The sequence below is a fragment of the Narcine bancroftii genome, chromosome 3 (genome assembly GCF_036971445.1).
Source record: "Narcine bancroftii isolate sNarBan1 chromosome 3, sNarBan1.hap1, whole genome shotgun sequence".
Taxonomy (NCBI): domain Eukaryota; kingdom Metazoa; phylum Chordata; class Chondrichthyes; order Torpediniformes; family Narcinidae; genus Narcine; species Narcine bancroftii.
Genome location: NC_091471.1, coordinates 190,378,018 through 190,399,047, shown reverse-complemented (window position 1 = coordinate 190,399,047; position 21,030 = coordinate 190,378,018). Strand labels below are relative to the sequence as shown.

The 21,030-nt window shown below is 40.6% G+C and overlaps 1 protein-coding gene across 2 annotated transcripts in view; it reads right to left on the bottom strand.

Moving 5' to 3' along the window:
- Nucleotides 1–11,265, bottom strand: part of LOC138757958 (uncharacterized) — a 63,003-nt gene extending 51,738 nt beyond the window's left edge. For both annotated transcript variants that reach the window (XM_069926146.1, XM_069926148.1), the window contains exons 1-3: nucleotides 10,688–11,265; nucleotides 7,495–7,581; nucleotides 5,153–5,386 (exon numbers count right to left, since the gene is read on the bottom strand). In XM_069926146.1, the coding sequence (XP_069782247.1) occupies nucleotides 5,153–5,386; nucleotides 7,495–7,581; nucleotides 10,688–11,167 (801 nt within the window). In that variant the 5' untranslated portion in view covers nucleotides 11,168–11,265. The remainder of the gene's footprint in view (nucleotides 1–5,152; nucleotides 5,387–7,494; nucleotides 7,582–10,687) is intronic.
- Between the last annotated feature and the right edge of the window lie 9,765 nt (nucleotides 11,266–21,030).

Genomic DNA, 21,030 nt, shown 5'->3' with positions numbered 1-21,030 from the left:
GCTTGAGATACTTTTCTTTGAATTCATCTCAATTTTGTCTTTATTTGCTTTAATAATCTTAATTTTGGCATATATCCATTTAAAGTGAAATATTGTTATGTTATTAGAGAGTATGCTTTGTTTATTCATCATTACGAAAATCTCAATACGAAGTTATGCAAAATGTTTATATATTTTATCAATGAATTAAAGCTACTTACATCTGCAACTACAAACTTTGATTTATTGGATTAAAAAGATAGTAATTTGGAATATTGACACTCATGTTTCCTGGAAGATATGTTTTGAAATTGGAAAATATTGGAACTTGGAAAGTGTTGTCTATACTGGAGACACATTGAACTTTCTAGGTTCAGTGAGTCCCCTCTCTCTTCTTCCAATCTACTTCTATTCTTCCCCTTTCCACCCAGCCCCTTCCACTTTGTTCCTCTTTCCCAGTCCCCCATTCAGCCATCCTGCTCATTCTCCTTCCCATTCCAATCCCAACCCTATCTACCCATCTTGCCATTATACCAACAGGACCGATTTGATCCAAACTGTCCTTCACTTCTCCCCTAATAGTTTTGAGTTTAATCACCATTATTATCTTTCTTGCTCAATAGATTCCAGCACTGATTGCCCTAGTTTCCACTTATCACCTTCCATCTAGCTGGTTCTAGCCTTACTAATTTTCCAATTCCTGACACCGTCAGGTACTTTCAAATCTAAGCATCCAAGTAGGCCTCCTAGAACCTAGGTGAGATTACTGGATAGTGTGTGCCTCCTGCGAACCCATGATTTAAGGGGAATCCCATCCCTGCAATGATATGGTGAGTGATGTGCCATGCAGCACAGGCACCACCACAGGGAATCCCCTGTTTGAAGTTCTCCTAAACCCCCCTCCCCCAAATATGTGCACGTCGCTAGGGGTGGGTGCTGCTGTGATCAGAAGGAGTGGTTGCTGCCACGACGTGCTGCTCCGAATCACTTCAACAGCAAAATGCGGGAGTGCTGGAACCTCCAGCAGCATGGGGGATTATGGGGAAGGAAGACAGGCACGAACCAGAGCAGCATGCCACACAGCAAACCATCCCCCATTTGTGACTGTGGCACATCTTCCCCACCCCCAATCGTGGTAGCACCTCACGTCAGTTGGCGGCAGCAGCACATCAAGGGAGCACCACAACAGTATCCTGCATTAAGCCAGTCAGGCAAGTGCTGACATCAACTGAGTAACCAGGTGTGACATTTCCTTTCAAATCAGCACAGGTGGACACCCTGGTAAATTTTATTGGGTTCCCTGACTACCTCCGAGATAGCTCTGGGATTTGTTTCAGTCCTTTCAAATACCCCTGTACCTGGGTCTTCAGCTGAGTAAATTGCTTGGTTAACCCTATTTTACAAGGTAATTTGAAAGGGCCTAGTACTGTTTCTCTTCCCTCTCCCTCTTTGTCTGCACCTGCCAATCAACCACCTCAATGCCCCAATTTACCACTTACTCTCCCCACCTATCTGTCATCTCTTATCTATCCTTAATTCACCATTTCCTACTGAACCCTGTCCAACCCTTATCATCCTTTCATAGAATTAAAGGTATACAGCATAGAACAAGCCCTTCAGCCCAACACTTCCATACAGACCAAGTTGGCATTCTGAGCTAGTCGCATTTACCTGCATTTGGTTCATATCCTTCTGAGCTTTTCCTATCACAATCTGTCTTCATTGTACTGGCTCTCTATCCTCTGCACTTTTAGTCTTGATAAAAGGTTCTGATCAAAAGTATTGACAATTCCTTTTCTCCCAGTGATGTGCTTGATCCTCTAGTTTTTCAAGCAGATTGTTATTTTTTGCAATAAAATATGCACTGAAATAATACTCTACTTTTTTTTTTTAAAAAAAAGCTTCTCTTCAAAAAGATTTCTCAAAATATTATTATTCCATCCCTATTATTCTGTTATGGGCAGGGACAATGTGTGCAATTTACTGAACTGAAGTATTTTCTATTCACCCTTCACTATTTGCTTAAAACTCAACTTGAAAAAGTGAACACACATTTAAATCTTAAAATTAATTTTTTTTTAATGTTAAATTTAAATTTTATATTTTGACATATGGACATTTAGGTTAGTTTGGTCCACAAGCCAGTGCCATCGAATTACACCCAACTGACCTACAACCCCCAGTATGTATTGAAGGGTAGGAGGACACCGGAGCCCTCAGCGTAAATCCACACAGACACCGGGAGAACATACAAACTCCTTACAGACAGCGTGGGATTTGGACGCCAGTCCCAATCTCTGGTGCTGTAACAATGTTGCGCTAACCATGCCGCCCAAAACACTGAACTGTGTAAAAATTTAGCCAACACAGTGAGAAAACTTCTCAAGCAAAATACTTGGCACAAACATGAGCATGTCCACTTCCTAAAATCACACCACACCTCACTACAACCTATTCTATTCCCACCTCTCCTTCTGTTTTCCTATTAACAAGCTTCGCATGGGTCAGCTTCTAAACTGCAGTAACAAATTGAACACTTAATTGAACAAAACAGCAGAGGAACACATTCTTAGCAGTCCTATCAGACAAACCTCTGGCCATAACCTCATGATTTTTTAAATTACCTTAAAAGAATATTATCCAACTTTTTGAGTCATTTTTACAGCCCAATTTGTCCACACTGACTGATCTGTCTGCCCAAGATAGTCCTGTTTGTGTTTGGCTCCTATCCCTCCAAACCATAATCAACATAGCTGTCTACATGTCTTTTGAATGCTGCAATTGCACTGACCTCTACCACTTCCTTTGCATCACATTTCACATACTACCAACATATGAAAAATGTGCTCCTCAGGTCCCTTTGATATCTTTCCCCCTCTCACCTCATACTTTAGTTTTAGGCTCTTCTATCCTGAGGAAAAGACTATAATTTTCTATGCCGCTTTGATTTTATAGACTTCTGCAAGGTCACACCTTAGCCTCCTAGGCTCCCAGGACAAAAATCCTAGCCTACTCAGATTCTCCTAACTGAATCCTCCAACATCTGTGTTCATCTTTCCACCTTAATGACACATTTCCCCACAAGTGGTCAGCCAGAGCCACACAATCTTTTAACTGTGGTCTCACTATCTTGTACAGCTATTACATAATAATCCAACTCTTGCACTTAATGCACCATCAAGGAAAAAGCAGGGCAAATGCCTTCTTCACCACACGTCTACCTGCGTCTTCACTTTCAGGTGACATGCCCTAGGTCTCTCTGTTCCACAACAGCCTTCAGAGCCCAATCTTTTAGAGCACAAGTCTTAACCTATTTTGAAAGGCATTTAACCAGAAAATCTGAGAGAGGTAGGAACATTTGTTGTGGTTTAACTTTGGTGATACCCAGCAACGTCTGCACTCTCTGCCTTACTAACTGCTTTGCAACAGAACTTGTTTCTCTTGATTTTAAAGTTAACAATTTAATTGGCATCCATTCTGCATAGCTTATTAATAGAATCATTCAGAGGTGACAACAAGCTCTGATCTGAACAGGCGAATACATGATATTCTCTTAAATAACACAATATACCTTACATTTTCTAAATTGTCCTGTCTTATTACAAGATTAGCAGTTAATCAGAGGAGTAAATGAGACAAATGCAGCTGAAACCAAAATTTGCAATGATTTGAATATATATTTATATGGAATAATGTTAATTTAAAAGCAGCAAAGGCTTTAACTTAATTACTTGATTCTTCCAATTCAATCTGATTGATTTAGAAAATAATCAATAATTAAAAGAATCTTGCCTTCAGATTCCCATGTCTGGTTCAGAGAAACAAACTCAATTTTACAGTCCTGCACCCAAGGACAACCTATGCTGGACCCACAACACCTATTCATTAGTTAGGAAGGTGAAGAAACAAAGTATAAACAAAGGCCATTATGCAAATTTTGGTCATGACTCAACTGCATCATGCCTCAAAATGCCTATCCCACTTAAATTAAAAATTTAGACATACAGCACAGTAACAGGTCCATCCAGCCCGAGCCTGTGCTGCTACAAATACATCAGTTACCCATTCGTTTTTGAAAGGTGGAAAGAAACTCACATTGGGAGAATGTACAAACTCCTTACAGACTGCCTGATTCAAACCAGGTCGCTGGCGTTGTAATAGCATGACGCTAACTGCTACGTTAATCTTGCTGCCCTGTATTCTGTAATTCTAGAACCTTCAAACTTTGACACACAAAAACAATGAAGTTTTAATTTTTTTTTCTATTCCTAAACTCAAGTTTTTGAGGGAAGAATTCCAAATGGCCACTATCTTGCATATTACAATCTTTAACTACCTTCACAACAGAAATGTGGCAAAAATAAATCCAAGTTTTACCCAAATTCTTATCACATTGTTGTTAAACAAGAAAGTCTGGAGATGCTGGGTTGAATGCAATACACAAATATGCTGAGAAACGCAGCAGGTCACACACCATTCATTGGAAGCAAAGGTTAACCACCGTTTTATGCCAAGGTCAATCATCAGGGATAAGCAAAAACAGACAGGTGTCTGAATAAAAAGGTGTGTGGGAGAAGAGGAGGAAGGAGCAGAGGGCAACAGGTAAGACATCATAGGTCAATACAGGTGGGAGGGTAGAAGAGAGAAAAAACAAAGAAGTGATGGGGAGAGGTTAGCTTTAATAGGAAAGTGATAGGTGAAAGGGTTTAAACAAAAATTGATGTAATACCATGGAGAAAGCTCAGAGAATAGAAGGTGTTGTTCCTCCAATTTGCGGGAAGCCTCGGTTTGGCAGTGCAAGAGGTCATGCATAGACATTTTGCTGCAGGAATGGTGTGTGGAATTAAAATGGTTAGCCACTGGGAGGTCACAACATAGCCTTCAGCTATTTTCGTATAGTTTTCAAATTTGGATACCTTGCATTTGTGTATAGCACATTCCTTTTTAGTGCATTGCCTTCTCCCTCTAAAGTCTTTCAACTGGCATACATAACACTGCAAATGCATTCAAAGATGCTTTTATGCAAATTGGAATTATAAATTTCACACTCATCATTTGTTTTAACTCAATGGCTAAGTAACAATTTCAATTGTACCAGAAAGGATAATGATAAAAAGTCATTAAATGTTGTCCTTGCCAGCAATCTCCAAGTTGGAATTTTAAAAAGTCTTACCTTGAGAAAATTTACAGGATTGCATTCATTCACCAATTTTTCACACTCCTCCAGGTACTTCTTGACTGTATCCTTTTGCGTTTGTTTTCTTGCCAAGCAAGCGTTACGTTCAGTTCTCTTGCACTCTATCTGTTTTTCAATCTTTTCTATTAACTGCTTTCTTTTCAGATCTAATTTCTCTGAAATTTCATCAAACTTGCTCTTAACAACTTCTTTCTCGTACTCCAGAATGAGCTAGATGAACAATGTGAATTAGCAAGTCAGCAATTCTTCCCAACAATGGATCATAATGTTAATATACTGTAATGAAGCCTGATGAGGAACATCAAAAACAAATAGGCTTCAAAAATTTTAAACAAGTTAGATTTGGTAAATACGAGGTATTCATCATTAACATGTCCTTTCCACTGTACTCTCTTGACTTCCACAACTACGTAGCCAATTCTTTAAGTTTGGTGACAATACCACACTTGTAGGCAGGACATGAAGAAATAATGAAATGCAATTCAACAAGGAGATTGACAGTCTAGTGGCTTGGTGTCAAGATAACTACCACAATGTCTTTAAGAAAAAAGAAACTGATCCAATAACTTTTGGGGGGGATGGGGGGAGGCATGGGGATGGATTGGTGAGCAGAACTCACTCCCCACATATAGCTTCAAGACATTAGGAGTAAACATTTCTAGTGATCTGACCTGGACCAACCACATTGATTCAATGGTTAAGAAAACACAACAATGCCTCTACTTCCTTAGAAAGTAAAGTACATTCGGCATATTTGCCACCCCCCCACCCATCTTTAAGTAACGTTAACGGATACACTATCAAAAGCATCACAGCTGGACGCTTCACAGTGGTATGGGAGTTGCTCTGCCGAAGTTCGGAAGAAGCTGCGGGTAGGGAATGTAAACGTTCCTTCCTCCCATTAACCCTATCTGCACTCCCTGTTGCTTTGGAAAGGCATACAACATACTGAAGGACCATTTTTACCCCATTCACATTCTCTTTTCCCCATGTCTATTGGGAAGAAGATTCAAGAGTCATATTATGCACCAAAATGCTCAAAGACTTTCTTCCTTACAGCCCATCAATCAGGCTTCTGAATGAATATCACAACAATGTTCCTACGCTGTGTGTCAATTGATCTTTTCACTATAACATTATCACTCCAATGTGCCCTTGCTCTTCTACTTTGTACTATTCTGCGCATGTCAAACTCAACCCTCTGGATTGCTCATGCGATGATCCCTTCTCTGTGTACAAAGTATAATGTGGCAATCAACTTGAACAACATACAAGGAAAAGAAAAATTCAGAAAAAGAAATTTCCAATAGTTTAGTTTTGCTGAAACTTGGTATCTATTTATCCATATTTAGTTTCTCCATTTACTATCTCTAAATCCCCAACAAACATTGGAAGACAACAACTCACATTTTGATGAGCTATACACATATGGTGTATCTAAAAGACCAGAGAGGAGGTTGGGAGGCTCATAAAATGGTGTGAGAACAACAACCTATGCTGGACCCACAACACCTATTCATTAGTTAGGAAGGTGCAGTAACACCGACACTTCCCAAAGAGGCTGAGGAGAACAAGGCCGTCATCTTGACAACATTTTACAGCACAATTGAGAGTGTCCCGTCTGGCTGCAACATTGTGTGGCTTGGTAGCTCCAAAGCATAATACCAGAGGTCAATAGAGGATCATCAAAACTTTCGAGTAAATCACTTGGGTCTCCCTATCCTCTATTGACAACATTAACAATATCATTGGGTAAATCGGGCTCAAAAAAATTAGAGGACGCTTTCTATCCATCACATAGTATCCTTGAACTACTGCCATCAAGGAGGGGGCAGAGGAGATTCAAAATCTGAACCGCCAGACTGGGAATTAGTTTCTTCCTGCAGGGCGAGAAGTAAATGATCTTAAAATATTTATATGTATTTATTTTAAATGAAATCTTTATGTATAGATGTGATTATTATGTGATGTGTATTGTGTGTGCACTATGGTCCAGAGAAACACTGCTTCATCTGGTTGTAGATGTATATTCAGAAGTTAAAAAATACAAACTTGGATACATCATATTAATTGTATGTGGCGGCTATCACCATTTCCCATCATCTTACAAGAACATTTTTTTCAGATATATGTAATTTGTATTAGGAAGAATGTAACTTTATTCCTTATGAGCTAGTTACTGAACTTAATTACTGAAAGTGCCAGTTACACAGAAACAAGTAATGCAGAATTTTATTTTATTTTTTTTAAGTGGCAGAAATTAACTACTTTGACAAAGAAACACGGACAGAACATTTAATTTGTCTAACAATTCTCACCTCAACATCCAAAGGGACATCGGCAACTTCAACCTTCAGTCTTTCGTTCAGCTGTCGTAGTTCCCTCAAGTTGTTGAGGTAATCAAGCTAAGAAAAAAAATGGTCAGAAACATCCATCCCAAAAATATGTTAACACATCTAATGATTTTCTTTTTCAATACATTAATTAAGTTTTCAATAATAATAAACTAAAAGCCATTAAACAGAATAAGCATAAAAAAAGGAATATACAGGTGTAGTAATTATATGTAAAATAACAACCATTATATATAAACAAATACTTTAAGACCAAAAGACAAAAAAAGGGCACTACACACTTAAACAAATATAAATGGCCAATTTAAAAAGAAAAACAATTACTATTCTACAAAATCTACTCCCTTCCCTTCCAAAGTTGTTGGTCATTGCATATAATTTACTACCATTTAGAGAAGACTAAAAATCACAAAATAATATCTAAATATAAATTAAAAAATAGTTGATAAAAGGACCCCTTCAATTAAAACAATTCAAATCCATTACATTAGAAGAGCATTTGATTTTTTCCAAAGTTAGACATGCTATCATATCAGATAGCCACTGAGTGCGAGTAGGAGGAACTGCATCTTTTAAGGGAAGCAAAGGAGGTTGCATGGGGTTGAGAGGCTGTTAAATTCAAGTTATTTTAGTTAATCCAAATAGGGCAATTAAGAGATTTGGCTAAATTTATGTTAAGGATTAAAGATACAAAAGACATCGTCTCAAAAAAAGTACAAGACTAGAACATGTGTAACAAAGTACCTTCTTCAGTCATGCACCTTGCGTAACGTTGGATTAAAATTTAGCCAAATGAACTTTAGAAAAGTAGGCTCGATGAATTACTTTTACCCATAAAAGTAGGCTGAATTAATAAAAATTGAGCGACGGACATAAAAAAATTACTAATTTTAAAATAAAATCCCATATAATATCTGAAAATGAAAGCTGAAGATCTTGCTCCCATAACTTTTTAATCTTATATGGAATTACCCCTCGACAATTTTTGGATTCGGTTTAAATGTATAAATCATCCCTAAATTATTTACATCAATATCCTGAGGAAGTATCAACAATAAAGAATCCAAAAAAAACTCCTAATTTTTTAAATATCTAATGATTTTCTAATATAAATTAGTTGGTTAAAACAGAACATAGTACAATACTATACAGACCCTTCAGCCAAGGATGTTGTGCCAATGGATAGAAACCTACTCAACAACCTAAACCTTCTCTACCTTACACTCATAACCCTCTATTTTTCTTGAATACTTGTGCCTACGAATCTTTTTCATGTCCCTATTGTTCCAGCCTCCACCACCACCCCTGGCAATGCATTACTGAGTTTTTTTTTTATATAAAAACTCTGGTCTCCCCCAAACTTTCCTCCTTTATCCTTGTACAGATGTCCTCTGGTGTTTGCATGCAATAAGTCATCTCTCATCCTTCTTCACTCCAAAGAGAAAAGCCCCATCTTTTAACCTTGCACCGCAAGACATTCTCCAAACCAGGCATTATCTTGGTTAATCGCCTCTCAACCCTCCCCATAGCTTCCACATCCCTCCTGAAATATGGCAATTAGCATTAAACAGTGTGGCCTTATCTGCAACATTTTGCTTTCATTCACTAACACAAATCAGGACCACAGACTTGCTGGACTATCTCAACTATTGTTCAAATCTCTATCAAAGTAAATCACAAGCTAATGGTCTGAATATGGATTAAGCAGACCAACTTATTTCAAGATCATGGCTGATGCAGACTGATGAATTGTATTTTCCTTAACACCCTTAGACAACAAAAATCTATCAACTATATTTTTTAAAATTGCAGATATTGAAAATAAAAAGATTACTTTCACTAAGTATTCTGCTAATTTGGAGAGAAAAATCTTAAAACATTGGCATGAAAAGTTAACATTCCACAAACGTGCTGCTTGACCTGCTGGATGTTCCCATCTTTTTCGGTATTTATTTCAATCGATCGACTTTGAAATTTTCAATGCCTCTGTGCCCCTCAGATATGTACTACCTTTTGGCAATAAAGTGTTTCCTGACAACACCCATAATAAGCTTAAGGAAGGTTGTATCTGAATAAACTGAATTAATAAAGAGAACTATGCTTTTGTTGCAATCTGTAAGTTTTCTGACTAGGCAAACAATACAGTATGGTCAAAAAGTCTAAGGCAACCAATGAGGGGCAAAATGGGCACATTAATTCAAAAGAGAGTAATGATTAATAGGCATTTTTGTGACTATTGGGCAATAGGGTTCCAAATAGCCTATATTTTTTTAAAATTGTAAAATAATGACAAAAATATATTTTCCAAGAAATCAGTCGAGACCTAGAAGTGTGGTAAAGAAATTCTCTCGTCCCTTTCAGACAGAAATTGCGTGTATTTGAATTCCTGCAGGAAGATGGAGTTTCACTGGATATATTTTTCCCAAACTAGTGTAGACTTAATATCTCTCCTTGCTTTCCAGACTTCTGCTTCAAAGAAATGAACAGTGAAAATACATCTTAAAATATTAAGCATTTCAATTGGTTCAACCACAACTCCCGATTATCAGGGAAAAGCCACCTTTAAAGCACCGTTAATTGACCATTGTCCCCGTAAGCTTCAGGAGTCTACAATACAAAGCAAGACAAAATTGCTGCCCAGTCAGATAAGGGGATGGATACAAGAGCCACTTTCAGGTGCTCGGACTCAGATAAGGCGCCGGCAGACCCGGCCGGGGGAGTGCGGCTGGGACGTTCAGGTGGCCATGGAGAAGACGCCTGTCTGTCACCTGAACGTGCCAGATGAAGGAGAGCCGCGTCCGAGCGAATGCTGGCTCCTATGGACTGTGGCCGTAGTCCCACTGCTGCTTTCAGGTGCAGCAGGGCATTCTCAGAGGCGGAGAATATACCAACAGGAGGAGGGTTAGGTCAGTGCTCCTCCTGGCCGGGTTCTCCACTTTCAGGTGGCCACCCAAGAGCAGCACTGGGGGATAATGGGCGGCTTTCCATCGGTGTATTGTGGCCCCCTGAAAGCGCCTGTAGAAATGGAAGGCGGCTGAGCAGATAAGGCAATGGGCACCCATTTAAAATCGGGATACTCAAAAGGGACAGGGGAAGCTGTAAAGTTTGCAGGCCTGACCACACAAGTGCCTTTCAGTTCCCGCCGTGAAGCGGATACCTTTTCCTCCTGATACATGGCGTCCACCAGGTTGACGGAGTGAAAGACGCCGCGGTGGTGCTCGGACACGCAGCGGCCGCACGCCGCCTGCCCGCAGACCCTGCAGAAGAGCTGCAGGCTCCTGGGCGAGTGGCAGAGGCAGAGGGCGCGCCCTCCGCCCGGCTCGCCCGCGCCCAGGCCCTCCGCGGGCTCCCGCTGGCCGCCGGCCGCGCTCTGCGACCTGTACAGCTTCACCACCTCGGCCAGCGTGGTGTTGCCGGGCAGGTTGACGGCGCCCTCGGCGATGACGTTGGTCTTTCTGCACAGGGGGCACTCGAGCTGGCTGTTCCGCCAGACGTTGCCGCCGCCGGTGCCCGGGCAGAAGGCTTTGGTGACGCACTCCAGGATGCACTTCTTGCAGAAATTGTGCGAGCACACCGGCAGAGTGGTCGGGTTGTCAAACATCGACAAACACACGGCGCAGGTCAGACTGGCCTCCATTTCAGAGGGTTAAATAAGAACCGGTCCAGGGTTTACGCCCCTCCCCGCCGGCCAACAAACGCCCTTTCCAAGAAAGGAAAACGGAAACGCCGGCCGCTAGGCGGAAGTCCCGCCTAAGTGCCCCACCTGTCACTCACCACGTCACAAAGTCCGCCTGAAATGCACACCGTCTGCCCATGAGGCGTTTGGACCAACTCAGCAGGTCAGGCAGTTAGATGGCAAAGATAAAGAGACGTCTCTTTTCTATCTATACACAGTAGATTAGTTACAAAACGTGACAACCGTTTTTACATTCATAGTGTCGGCCACATCGATACTCTCTCATCAATGTCCATTATTATATTTGTTCCCTCCATACCCCGTTACCACCCTTGTAGCACTTTCTCCCCCACTGTTGGTAGGTTGGGGGCTTCCCCTCACTCTCAGCCCTCAATATTGGAAGGATTTAATTTTTTTTTAAAATTTAGACAAACAGCACGGTTACAGGCCATTTCAGCCCACGAGCTCATGCCGCCCAATTTCACCAACACCCCCAGTATGTTTTGAACGGTGGGAGGAAGGTGGAGTCCCAGGGGAAAATCCACGTGCAGGCAGGGGAGAAGGTACCAACTCTTTTCAGATGGAGCGGGATTCTAACCCCGTTCCCAATTGCTGGCGCTGTAAAGGCATTGCGCTAACTGCTACGCCAACCTTTTTCAATCAAGGTACTGTAGTGGCCTATCTGATGGCACGACCTTACGCAAGTGGCAATAATTGACACTGGAGACAGTAGAGTCAGGAATCGGTACCTTTATTGTGCTTAACCACAGCTTTTAGAGTGGTTTCACGCTGAGCCTTCTGGGATGTGGTGGTGTCACTTTCTAACCTCTGGTGTCGGGTGCCATAAAAAGCATGGGCGCTTTTCCTAATTGCTGGTACCTGGCTTGTAACTGGAGGACTGGGACATCGTTGGAGGCTATGCGCTCTGGTAATGTGCTTGCTATACTGCTGTGGCTGCGTGTGATTCTATTGTTCGCATGGGGCTCCCGCTACACCCCCCTTAACCCCCCCCCCCCCCCCAGAATTGTGGCTGCCAGATGCAGGTTCCTGCTGGTAGTTTAGCCTGGGGCATCTTCTGGGACGTTTCAGTGGTGAGGAGGTCGGTCTTGAAAGGTCAGTGTGTGCCAGTTTCAGTTCAATTGTGAACATATACTCTTGGCCCCCTTCGTCCATTGTAAATACTACACCTTCTCGCCTGATTACCCTAAAGGGCCCCTCATACGGGCATTGAAATGCTGAGCCTTTCTGACCTTTCCGAACCATCACGAATTCCATAGTCAGTAGGTCGAGTGGCACCTGATGTTTGGAGCTCCCATGAAAAAACATGGGATAGGGTTGTTTTGCCCTATTGCTATCTCTCACAAGACGTAAAATATCCAAGTCAGCTGTCTGATTTATGTCACTACCGAAATGTATGTCACCTGGAATGGATAGTGGAGTTCCATAGATCATCTCAGCAGTTGAAACTGGCAGTCCTTTCTTTTGTGCTGTACATATTCCCAATAGCACCCACGGTAATTCGTCCATCCAGTTCGGCCCCTGCAGTCTCGCCTTAAGTGCCAACTTTAAATGCCTATGGAACCGTTCCACAAGTCCATTTGACTGAAGATGATAGGCGGTTCTGTGGTGTAATTTACTTCCACGGAAGTTTAAAATCTGTGTCCACAGGTGAGAAGTAAACTGCGTACCTCCATCTGAAGTGATGTGACTAGGTACACCAAATCATGCAACCCAATTAAAAATAAAGGTCCGTGCTCACGTCTCTGTGTCTGCTGCCTGCATAGGGATTGCTTTCGGCCAGCGACTAAAACAGTCAACAACAGTAAATAAATATCTCATCCCCTGACAGACCAGCAAAGGTCCAAATACATCCACGTGGACGTGCTGAAATTTTGCATCCACCATGGAGAATCTTTCAGGTGTGTCCGTAGAAGTTTTGGCCCACAGGGTGACATCTCTCTTTAGACCGTGCCACACATAATGATTTGACACTAGTTTAACGGAAGATCTAATGGAAGGATGCAAAAGATTATGTATATCATCAAAGATCTTCCTGTGCCAGCTAACCAGTAGAATGGGTCTAGGATATCCTGTGGAAATGTTCTAAAGGCGTGTGGGACTGCTTGCCTCAGTTGTGTTTTCCTCAACCCGGAGACTTGTAACGGCGGTTTTGTAGGCTTGTACCTCCTCATCTCGCTGCTGGTCTTCCTCCAACTGTGCCGTGTCTATTCCACCTTGGACTGCAGAGACAGTTGGTCTTGATAGGGCATCTGCCACTGGATTGAAAAAACTGGCAACATACCAAATGTCAGCAGTGAACTCAGAGATGAATGACAAATGGCATTGCTGCCTCGCAGACCACAGGTCAGATATCATACTCATCGCCTGCATGAGGGGTTTATGATCAGTAAAGGCCATAAGCACTCAACCCTCCAGCATGTATCTGAAATGGCTCACTGCCAAATACAATGACAGTAATTCTCAGTCGAATGTGCTATATCACATCTCTGTAGGTCGAAGATATCTGCTATAAAATGCAAGTGGCACCCATTGTCCTTTTACGTGTTGTTGCAACACTGCACCAATTGCACGGTTGGATACGTCTGTAGTTAGCGAGAGGGGTGCTTCGTGATCTGGGTGGGCAAGACTTGCTGCAGATGCCAAAGAATCCTTGGTTCTTTCGAAAGTCATGTCAGCTTTCTCATCCTAATGCAATATATTTGATCTTTTCCTATTTAATAGGTCAAACAGTGGGCGCATCAAGGCTGCCCCTCCTCTAATGAAACAATGGTAAAAGGTAACCATTCCTATGAATTGTTGTAAATCCTTCCGAGTAAGAGGCCGAGGAAAATTGTGTGTGGCAATCACTTTGTCCTGCAATGGTATAGTTCCAGTACAAGAAATCCTGTGGCCAAGAAAATCAATTGCAGCTATACTGTATTGGTATTCAGTTGACTGAAAGGCCAAAATCCTGTAATCTAGTGAACAGGAGCGGAGGTGTCATTTATGCGATTCCTCATCGGGGCTTCTAAATATATGAAGGTTCCTTCTAAGTCCCTAATGACCACGCCCATCAATCTTTGAAACTTCTGGGCTGCGTTCTTCAATCCAAATGGTATTCGAATAAATTCAAAGAGACCAAAGGGAGTTTATTATAGCCGTCTTTGGAACATCCTCAGGGTGAACTGGAATCTGATAGTATCCCTTTACTAAATCTACTTTGGAAAATATAGTAGTATTAGCCAGCCGTGCTGAGAAATCCTGAATATGAGGGATTGGATAGCGGTCGGGGATGGTTGTATCATTCAACTGCCTGGGGTGAAGCCCATGGACTTTTGGACCTGCATACCACCCCTAATTCCTCCATTACTGCGAATTCTGCTCTTGCTTGTCTTTTGGAAGCCTACGAGCCCTAGCATAAACAGGTGGACCAGTTGTATCAATAATAATGATATACACCATGCTGTGGCTTATTATCCTGAAAATTAGTTGTCAACAGTCCTGGGAACTCTTTAAGTATGGAGGCATATGCATTCTGCTGAATCGCTTGAACTCTTACCAATTGGAAAGAACGACGCATTATTTTAAATGGCAAACTTTGGAAGTTAGCAGTGTTTATTCATGTATATCAACCATGAGACCATGCTCTCAAAAATTCCGCACGTAATGGGAAAACCTACTGAGGCCACCATGCACTTCCAGTAGAATACCGCTGAACCCGTATGTATCGTGACCTTCCTCATTCCAAAAGTAGGAATTGTGGTACCATTAACTGTTGAAAGCGGTGGAGTATGTGCACCTTGTGGCATCTCAAACTGTGTCGGGGGTAAAATACTGAACTCCGCTCACGTATCTATCAAGTAATTCACCCCTGAAATCATGTCATGTTCTGTGCCAACCGCTGAGGCCACTAACGGTGGTTGGCAGGTCTGTTTCCCTGACATGGGGGTGGACCTGGGTAAGTGCAAGGACTTTTACATCTATAGGCAGAGCTACCCCATCGGCGATGATAAAGACAGTATCCGGAACTTTTGTTTCCTTGATCAGGATGTGGTCGATGTACTGCCAAACATGCCGGTGGTCTTGGCATTTTGGGGGGGGGGGGGGGCTCTGACAACTCAGCCACAAAGATGGGCTGCATCTGCATTCTGTTAGCCTGTGGAAGGCCATAAAGTTGCTCAGTCTCTCTTGCTACCAAATGAGGCTTTGCAAACTCATGTGCGCCACTCCCGCCACCACATGCACCGGTAATTTTGATTTAAAAACAGTGCCTCAAAAAGAAAGAAATCTGTATGGCCTGCGTCTAGGATGGACTACGGTCTCCCAGCATAAACGTACTCAAAATCCTTAAAGCTCGTTCATGACAAGAAAGCTCAAATGTTTCCAGCAAAAACTTCCGGAATTTAGTGAACTTCTGGTCCACTGGCAGGTTATTGATGAATGAATTCACCCTTGCTGCGGTCATAGTGTCTAATGCACTCACAACGTGCCAATATCTTGTGTCCTCAGATGTAACGATCCGAAGCACAAATTGCGCTTCGGCCAACTGCAGCCAGCTACGTGGCTGATCCAACCAGAATGGAGGCAGGCAAACTGCTACTGCATTAATCACCACCGGTGCTGCAGCCAGCAAGGCTGCGTTGACCTCCACCTTCGAAGTCGTCGGTTGCTCTTCCATGTCAGACATGTGGGACTCAGTATAGCTGAGGCCCGTCGGGGTCACCAAATTATGTAGTGGCCTATCTGACGGCACTACTTTATGCAAGTGGCAATAATTGTCACTGGAGACAGTATAGTCAGGAATCAGTACCTTTATTGTGCTTAACCACAGCTTTTATAGTTCCCTCTGCACGTTTCACGCTGAGCCTTCTGGGATGCGGTGGTGATGTCACTTTCCAGCCTTGGGTGTCGGGTGCCATAAAAAGCACTTTTCCTAATTGCTGGTACCTGGCTTGTAACTGGAGGACTGGGACATCGTTGGTGGCGATGCGCTCTGGTAATGTGCTTGCTATACTGCTGTGGCTGCGCGCGATTCTCTTGTTCATGTGGGGCTCCCCCTACAGTTCATAATTTAACTTGTACAAAGATTGATAATTTGCATTCACAGTTACCCCTAAATATTTAATTTTATCAGACCATCTTAATTTTATATTATTTTTACACTCTTTATAATCCCCTTCCAAAATTGGCAATATTTTACTCATCCCAATTCACCTTATGCCCAGATAACTCCCCAAATTGAACTAAACATTCTTGTAAATATTTCATTAGAATGTTCTGGATGAGTCAAATAAATCAATACATCATCAGGAAATAAATTAATCTTATATTCATCATCTGCAATTCTTATCCCTTTAACCTTGTAATTCTGTCGAATTGCCTGAGCTAATGGTTCAATGACCAATGTAAACAAGACTGATGACAATGGACAACCTTGACGAGTTGATCGCGATAATTTAAATGGCCAAGAAGTTTGACCATTCATCACCACCCTAGCAATCGAATTTTTATACAATGCCTTAACTCAATCAGTAAACAAAAGGGCCAAAATTAAAACTTCTCCATCACTTTAAATAAAAAATTCCATTCAACTCTATCAAATGCTTTTTCTGCATCAAGCGCAACCATTATTGGTTGGTTGGGATGCTGTCTCGATGCATTGATCAACGTTATCAATCTAAGAATATTATCAGACACACATCTATTCTTAATAAAACCTGTTTGATCTGTATGTACCAACTGAAGTAAATAATTAGCAAGTCTATTTGCCAATACTTTAGCCACTATTTTATAATCCACATTTAATAAAGAAATTAGTCGATACAAAGCTACATTCAATGGATCTCTATCTTTCTTTGGAATCACTGTAATTATCGCACTTGAACAAGATTCCGGTAATGACTGATCTTCAGTTATTTTTTTCAACACGTCCATAAATATAGAAGATAAATCTTCATAAAACACTTTCTAAAATTCCACTGAAAATCCATCATCACCTGGCGACTTCCATTTGGCATCTCCTGTATAGCTTCTTTAATCTCAAAATCTGTAAACGGAGCTTCCAATTCTTTTACTTCTTCCTCTCCCAAAACTGGTAAATGTAACTTAGATAAAAAGAATTCAATAGAACCACCATCCTGCTTTCTCTCAGAAGTATACAATTTCTGATAAAATGAATAAAATTGGCCATTGATTTCCTGAAGTTTATAGGTAACTATTGAATTAATTTTAACAGCATTAATAGTTCTTGATACTTGTTCCATTTTTAATTGCCAAGCTAATACCTTATGAGCCCTCTCACCCAACTCATAATAGCATTGCTTAGATCTTTGAATTAATCGCTCATACTGATATTTGTAAAGTATTAGAACGTAATTTCAACTTAGTTAATGCTGCTTTCTTATCTTCTGTAACCTTCTTCTGAAATTCCTTTTCCATCTCAGTAATTTGTTTCTCCAATGCCAAACCTTCCACCAGATACTTTTTTTACTTTCGTAGAATAACTAATAATTTGACCACACAAATATCCTTTTAAATCATCCCACATTACAAAATTACTACTAACTGAATTAGCATTTTCAGCCAAAAATAAAGCAATCTGTTCCTTAACAAAAGTAATAAACTCTGGTTTCTTCAATAATATTACATTAAATCTCCACCGGTAAATTGATTGCAAACTTCAGAATATACACAAGAAATAAACAACATAGAATAATCGGATATATTCAGCCTACACTACTCAAGCCTGCAAATGTGCCGAAAGTAAGAACAAATCTATTCTAGAAAATGAATACTGTCTCGATGAATAAAAAGAAAAGTCCTTTTCTGTCAGATTTATTCTCCTCCAAATTTCAACTAAATTCAAATCTTTCATCAAAGATCCCATTTGTATTACCATCTTTGATTTCCTTATACTTTTCTGAGTTCTATCCAGTAATGGATCCAAAACACAATCAAAATCTCCTCCAATCAAAATATTTTCATGGGCCTGATTTAATGTTAAAAAAGCCTCCGATATAAATCGATCATCATCCACATTAGGTGCATAAATATTCAACAATGTCCATGGTTCTGCAAAAATTTTACAATTCACCATCAAAACCTAACCAGCAATCTTCATCAATGATTCCAACTCAAATGATAGTTTTTTTAATGAATCAGAATCGCTACACCCCTTGCCTTAGAATTAAAAGAAGAAGCAATCACATATCCAACCCATTCTCTCTTCAATTTTAAATGTTCTTTTTCAGTCAAATATGTTTCCTGTAAAAGGACAATATCAATTTTCATTTTTTTAATATAAGCCAATACATGTTTACGCTTAATTGGATTATTCAATCCCTGTACATTAAAAGTTGCAAAATTCAGATTAGACATTTCTTTACCCTAACAATACAATCTTCACACTATTACAGAATACTCCTTCCCTTGCTTATATAAAACAATCTTTCCCCCTCCCCTCCCCTTATATATAAAAGGAAACCCCAACTAAAAAAAGTTTTCACTCACAATCTACAATAGTGTAGTAACTCCCCAAAAATCTGGGTGCGGTAAAACCCACTAGTGGCAGGTGACTATCAAAAGCTTCAGTGCCATCCATCACCCCCCACCACCCCCCCCCACCCCCTGAGTCTAAACTATTCCAAAGCACTTAATTAAATACATTCTGGATCTTCAATGTCAAGAAGACTCTGTGTCAAATAAACCTTCTTTACATTCTTCCCATTCCTATTTACCCTCCTTTTAGGTAACGATAATGGTGATTGTCCACTTCCTCATAAATCTGGCAATGAATTTGCAAAAATTAATGCATCATGATCATTCTCAAAAAATTGAGACTGAAAATTTCCATAAAAAACTTTCAATACAGCAGGATAATGAAAAGCAAATTTATAACCCTTTCTCCACAGTGCTTCTTTAGCTGAATTAAATTCTCTAAGCCTCTTAATAATTTCTTGACTCAAATTAGCATTAAAAAAAGCACTCTATTGCCCTGAACCATCATTGGAGTCTGATTTTATCGAGCCTTTTGAACTGCAATCCGCAATTTCATTTCTCTATCCTGGTATCTCAAGCAGTGAATCAAAACTGCACGTGGTGGTTGGCCCAGAAAGGGCTTCTTCCTCAACGTTCTATGTGCCTGGTCCAATTTCAGATCATCCGGAAAAAATTCACTTCCCAGTACATGAGGAATACACTTCTTGAAAAATTTCACTGGCTCTGAACTGTCAATATCTTCTGGAAGACCTACTATTTTTCACATTATTCCTCCGACCTTGATTTTCCAAAGAATCAATCTTCTTCAACAGTTCCTTCTTCTGGATCTCCCAACCTTTGAAAGAGTCCTCCACTTTTTCAATTTTTTTCTCTATTTCATTCCACTTGATCTTTACAGTCATAAAAAGCCTCTTCAATTTTTAAAAATTATCCTGTACAGTATCCACCGCCTTTAAACATCTATTAACATCACTTTTAACCACATTCATATCATTCTTCACAGAAGACATTTCATCACAAATATTATTCATTTTAATTTTCTTTTCCATAAATCTTTGATTTAACTGTGTAGACATCTGTACTGACATATTTTCCATCTGATGAACAATTCCTTCCAGAATAGTAAATACAGAATCCACTCCCTCTTGAGGCCTACCTTCCTTAACTACAGCCTCCAAAGTAAATTCCTCCTGTCTTGATTCCACCAAGGCAGGACTTCCTTCTGCTTCAGTTGCGCTTGCCACTCGTCCAATGCGGCTGTGGGTCTGCATCCCCATCAACAGCGGGCTGATATCCGGGTCCCCCCTGCAGCCCACACTTTATCTAAAAGCTCCCGGACACATGATGCACCGTGCATGCCTGGGAACGTCGCCGGCCACACAATTGTCCTCGCTCGGCTGAACCACCTGCATGCACGGCTTCACAGGCGCGTGAATCAGAGTCGGCCGAGCCCAAAACAATGCCAGCGCCATCTTGTGATTGCAAGGTTGGCGCCGAAGTTATACTCAGCCGGCCTGGAATACGTTGAGTTTTGGAGGCTCCTGCAGATGACTCCATGGCTTCAGCTTGGTAAGTAGGCCTCAGTTCTTCCACATTTTTATAAGGTCATTTCTTCTGTAACTGTGTCTTGGATTTCTTCACATTTGTAGTCATTTTGATTCTCCACTGTTCAGACACCTGTAAAAACTTTTTAACCACTTTCACAACTTTTAAATGTGGGCATTAATTAGTTTAACCGGGGAGAGGTGGAACTGCACATCTTCTTTCTACGCCATCTTGCCACGCCCCCCACCGCATATATAGTTTCATTACAGTTATAATATGTATATAAGGACTATAATTTGTTACATTTATGAAATAAAGGAACTAAAAACAGAAAACAATTGATGTTTTATTTCTGTTTGCAACAAAGAAAACAACAAATTCTTTTGAACTTTTTAAAAGAAAAGACACTGGGACGTAAAAGTTTCAAATAAAATACACAACGTGGGCCTGTTTAAAATAAATAAATAAACAAATAGATCCACAAATAATGGATGGTTTAAAAAAGAAATATTCCCTTTGATTAAAAATAGCAACAAAAAAATGTCAGTTTGTATTTTATTCTGAAGGTTGCCATCATCCATTGATTTCCTCAGTCACATAGCTACAGCAGTCAACTGCCAACCTAAATATAAAACATAACTACATCAGTTCAGGGTCCAATATAAAAATATATATTTGCAAAATAATAACTCATTAAATGATTTCTTTCACTGGTTAATGTGACTTCTGCTCCTGAACCTCACTGCACAGCTGATCAATATCAGGGCTGTAAGATGTCACTT